Source organism: Buceros rhinoceros, unplaced genomic scaffold, assembly GCF_000710305.1.
Source record: "Buceros rhinoceros silvestris isolate BGI_N320 unplaced genomic scaffold, ASM71030v1 scaffold18614, whole genome shotgun sequence".
In the NCBI taxonomy this organism is placed as follows: domain Eukaryota; kingdom Metazoa; phylum Chordata; class Aves; order Bucerotiformes; family Bucerotidae; genus Buceros; species Buceros rhinoceros.
In genome coordinates, this window is record NW_010406686.1 from 17,129 (window position 1) to 22,455 (window position 5,327).

At 36.5% G+C, this 5,327-nt stretch overlaps 1 protein-coding gene across 1 annotated transcript in view; it reads right to left on the reverse strand.

Annotated features, from left to right (window-relative positions):
* ZC3H7A (zinc finger CCCH-type containing 7A) overlaps positions 1 to 4,578 on the reverse strand; it is a 20,466-nt gene extending 15,888 nt beyond the window's left edge. The window contains exons 1-6 of the mRNA XM_010134221.1: positions 4,450 to 4,578; positions 3,286 to 3,325; positions 2,253 to 2,450; positions 1,552 to 1,710; positions 569 to 649; positions 440 to 481 (exon numbers count right to left, since the gene is read on the reverse strand). Coding sequence (XP_010132523.1) covers positions 440 to 481; positions 569 to 649; positions 1,552 to 1,710; positions 2,253 to 2,450; positions 3,286 to 3,325; positions 4,450 to 4,517 — 588 coding nt within the window. The 5' untranslated portion in view covers positions 4,518 to 4,578. The remainder of the gene's footprint in view (positions 1 to 439; positions 482 to 568; positions 650 to 1,551; positions 1,711 to 2,252; positions 2,451 to 3,285; positions 3,326 to 4,449) is intronic.
* Between the last annotated feature and the right edge of the window lie 749 nt (positions 4,579 to 5,327).

A 5,327-nucleotide genomic window follows, 5' to 3' on the forward strand; every position in this document is an offset into this window, starting at 1 on the left:
CAGACACAGTACAAACAGCAAGGTAAGTACAAGATCAGCGGCTACCAAAGGTCCTATTTGGACAAATGCATAAATTAAAAGGGATTTTATCCCAGCACCCTTCACTTCGTATAACAATAGAAAATAAAACGAAACAGCAAACATATTAACTATGCCCTTGCCTCAAGACATTAGAAGTAATTAATTCAACGAACTGGATTTAATGTTTTAGGTAACATTTATTTTACAAAGATAACTTGATTGATGATTTCATGTCCCAGTCTGCCAAAGACATTCAGCAAAACTGGACAAAAAGATCAAGAGAACCCTAAAGTCCAATACAAAAGCATCCTATATAAAATGTCAATTGCACTGTTTTCACTTCATGATCATGCAATTATGAAACAATTATTCCCTGTAGTTTAAAGTCAGCTTGCACTTGGAACACGTAAAGCCTTACCTGAGTTGATATATCACTAGAAACTGAATTTGAGGAGGGTGGCTGCAATGAAAAGATACCTTCATTAAATATGAAATTGGTATCAAGAGAGGGGAACCTCAATGTAAAATGCTAGAATTAAAATCTTACCTTTGCTCTTACATATGCTTTCCTTATTTTTAACCCTAGTTTTTGAGCTAGTTCTTGGGTTAGCTTAATCACACTTTCATCCTGAAAGACATAAGTAAAATTTCCTAATTTACAGGTATTGTCATCTGTTTACATCTCAGTCTATATTCTGCAAGATCCCTATATGCAGGATGTCTTCATTACGCATCTTTACTCTTTGACAAATAGACGGGACTGCAAGCTCAGACTGAGAAACACAGCTACCCTCAAGCAAAAATCACTCCAATATTTGGAGTTTTGAAAAAAGCCAGAAAATAGACAGCATACTTCTCTTGCATTGATTTGAATTTAAAACAATGTAAAGATTTTTCAAATCCAGAGAAGTTGGGTTTTTTATGGGTGGGTATTTTTTTGTCTGCTTATTTGGGCAGGGTGTTTGTGGGGATGGGAGGGTTTGTTGGTTTGTTTTCACCAAATTGAGGTGATTATCACATGTCAGCTGCTATGTAACACTGCCGACCCTTTAATGAGAACTCTGTCTTCTTGGCAGTAATTGCATCACGCAACAGATAAGAATGTTACTAAATGCCTGGAAAGCTAAAATACAAATCATGAATACATTAAGGTACACATTCTCAAAAGAATCAACACAGTACATTCTAATGATGGCTGCTTTTTCTCTTTATGTCATAAGTATACTTCTGACTGTAGAGAATCTTAAACAATTAATTCAGTGGTTTGAGCGTAACATTTATGGCACTTGACTCCCACTGCAAAGTGACTATTTCTTTTGCTGAAAGTTAACACAACGCACTGAGCTTCAGCACTATAATCTCTGCTATCAGCCTTCATTTTGGCAACAAAAATATAATTGTTAGAGGAATAATAAAATATTTTACTGCATTGAAAAAAACCCAAACCAACCAAAGCCATCAATGGTCTTGATATAAGTATGTTTTCTGTATTAAGTCTTTAAAAATAACCATCATATATAATTTACCTACCTGTGGTACAGCAAGGTAACATTTTGCTACAGCATCATAAGCCTTCTTATACCTTCCCAGCTCATTCAAGGCTTTTGCTTTTCGATAGAGCGCTCTGAAATTATTTTCATTCAATCTTAATGCTATCTCACAGTCTTCTAGAACTTTTTCATGCAATCCCTATGAGGGAGGAAAAAATTTAAAAGGCACTGATAAGAACTATTATCATCAAAATATCAAATTTAAACTGTATTAGATTAAGGTATCGAAACACTATAAAACATTCACCAAGGCCACTGCACGCTGCATGTATGAGTTTTGCTAAGTCACCAACTTAGGCAAATAAAACCAAGCAGGGTCATCATTCACATAAAATCCAATCGTAAGAATGAAAACAATTCAGCTCCTTCACAACAGTCATCTTACTCTACAGAGAAAGAGCAGACTCAAGTGCAATCTGCAGTATAAATGGATAAAAATACTGTTCCATCAACTTCCAAGCTTTTTATGACTCTTTATGTGAATATTATTAGTATCTAAAAAATATTTCAAAGGTTATACCTGTAAAAAGAAGATTCTAAAGAACATGACAAAACGATGACTTGAAACGTGCCCATTTCAAACCAACAGCAAGAGCTTTTCACTCACTAGGAAACATTCTGTGTCTTCACACTGTCAGCACACTGTACTTGAGAAATCCTACAGTTAAAACAGAAGCTTACCATATTTGAGAAACATGCTATCCTGTTCACGTGCAGCTTCTCTAAAATATCATCAGAAACATGGATTTCTTCAGAATTAGCATAATCAGCTATGTTTATAGCTTCTGTATAGTGACTCAGTGATCCTCTCCAGTCACCTTCTCGATATACATCATTCCCTTCATTAAAAAGATTTCTAACAAGCTCTCGTATAAATAACTGGAACAAAGAAAATGAATGCTCATCAACAGCCATTTTGATGTTTATCTTCCCTATTTCCAAATACATTAACAGAAAATTTATACTTGAACTTGGCAATCAAAATTAAATGCAAAATTATTGTCTGTATTTTTCTTCTGACATTTTTCCAACAGAATCCTTAACATTCAACACCACAATACATGTAAATAAAAGAGGCTGATGTATTGACAAAAAAATTACTTTGTGTAAGTAGCTTAAACAAGACATATATATATATATACCTGGTCTATACATTCTTTTAGCAAGCAACAGTCATAGCAACTGGCCAACCAGTAGTACATAAAGGTTGCTTTGCAGAGCAATGGGGTTTTTTTTAACCTCAAATGTGAACGATTTGTGTTCTCAAATCCAATTAAACAACCTACCACTGGAAAAAAAATGCTACAAAGATGAGTCCAAAAATGTAAGTAAAAAATTATGCAAAATAATAACATGTACAGAAAACAAACTATGTTATGAAGATTTATGTGACTGAGGTCCTCTGCCTCACTTCTGCTGTGCTACTCTAAACTCTTCTCAGAATAGCACGTTGTTTTATCCAATGAATGCCCCCTATTCATCCTTAACACCAGCAGTGAAAGAGTTAATCTGAACTGCTTTATGAGTGAATTTTAGACATCCAAACAGCTGAATACCTGTATCATAAGTAATCCTCTAGTTCCAATATTGAGGCATTGTAAGTTACCACTCATCCCATAGCATTACGGAAATAACGACTAAAACAAAGAATAAATAAAAAATATTGAATAAAAAATTAAAAACCCTTCTGGAAATGCTAAAGTCATGTCATTACCTCATATTGTTCTTGCGTCCCTGGATAGGGCAAAGTAGATCTAGAAAAAGAAATAACAGACTTTACTTATTTTACGCATTGCTTAACAGGCGATGGCACCCGAGAGCTCTGGTTCTTATAAAAGCAGTCTTGCAGCAACGGACAGATCTGTAAATGCTCTCTGTGACTGCACTGAACAAGGCACGAGTGCTGTCCCTTAGCTTTGATTAAAGCACCGTGTCTTCTTACTACTAATGACTCATTTTCATTTACAGTTCATTTACAGCCAGTCTTAACTGTGCTGTTCAAAATGTATTAAGGTTTTGGGTGCTTTGAGTTTAAAACTTAAACGTTGTTTGTTTAAAAACAACTTCCTTCCTCTCCTCCACTGTGCAGAAAGAGCTTATACATGAGAAGAACTGCAGTCTTCTTGTAAGTATTATATAAGGACAAATTTATCAGTCAAAAGAACACACCAGTTTCAATTAAGTCATACCAGTGACACCTACAGAGTTCTCCTGCTTAACACACAGAGGTATTTACTTCTAGCTTTTCAGGAATAAAAACAGGAACCCTTTCCCTTCCCATACAGGTTATCTGAGAATCTGTTTCTAAATAATTTCTTAAAGGGCAGGGTTTTTTTATTTTTTAAAGAATCCCTTATGCGAGCAGAGAACTAGTGTGAAATTTCAGTATGATTTTAAGCTATCCAGGAACTTCTAGAGAAGAATTTGGCATTGATCCAAATGAAAATTAACTAAGGATTTTTCATTAGGTTAAATTTTAGCTTCAGTGAGTTGAAACATTTAGCTTATGGTAGTGAGAAAACCCAACCCTTTCAGTAGCAACCTAGTCCAAAGCATAGCTGTCCCTGAGCATAACGTGGATCGTCAGGCTATGTTTCCACCCACCAAAAAAAATTCAATGCTGTTTTTTCTCCAAGGCAGGAAAGGAATACTCTCCCATCAGACTGCTCCCAGTCTGCTCAGTCTGGGAACAAAGAGGGGTTCTGCCTTTTCCGTAAGACTGCTCCCCATTTCAATGCTAGCGTTAGCAAAGAGTCTGAGGAGGAACACAGGCTCTCCTCCTCCCACCAGCGGTGCTATATTCAAAGGACTGTCCCACAGCTATTCACCTCATGTGTGTATGTGTATAAGCATACAAGAGTCAAAGCAAAAATCGTACTCTATGAACTGGAGTCCTTTCTTAATGTCCTGTTGTCTAGTGCTTCTCTCTTCTGACACATTGGACATGTTATCCTGAACATCCACTTTTCGGATATGCCACTCCTCAAAAAGGAAGAAAGATAAACAGCTGTTAATCTATAGCAGTTTGCATTTGGGCCAGAAGGATCCAATCTCTCATCAGCACTAGCGTCCATCGCACACAGACGATACTGCACTACAGCTTCAGCAAAGGTGCTCTGAAGAAACTTCAGCCACTGAAGTGCCCACAGTGATACAGGTAAAGCCCCAGGTCAGAACCAACACCCCCTCTCTGCCAGTGCCCAGTTACACAACGCTTCTACAGAAAACCTTTCCCCCAGTTTCTACTTTACCTTTGGCTTTTCAGTTACTTACTCTAGATGATGCGGAGTCACGTTAGTGAAACCAGACCAAACGACAATGACAGCTCGCGTGCGTTAGTGCTAAAGCGAGCTAAGGTTCTACACGGTGACCCTTTAACAGCTTTAAACTTCTTATACTCAAGACGCCGGTATATTTCTTCTCATTATTAACATAAAAATAATACATATAAATAAGTAAGAAACCCCAAACTGATTAAAAAACTACCACCAGGATTAATTCTTGAACCTGTCTTATCATCACCCAGCTGCTAAGGTGTAATTAGAAGCAATATATTACAGCTTTAATAGATTCTACCAGCCGACCAAGGAGAAAAATCCGGAAACTTTACCATTAGCTAAGACTACCTACTTCATTTGGAAACCTGAATTACTTTCATGTAATTCCACGTTGTCAGCTTGACATTTTAATCCAATTTAAGTAATCTGAATCAATCGTAATTTTTTTCTGCATGTGTTCCATTTGGTGAATTTACAA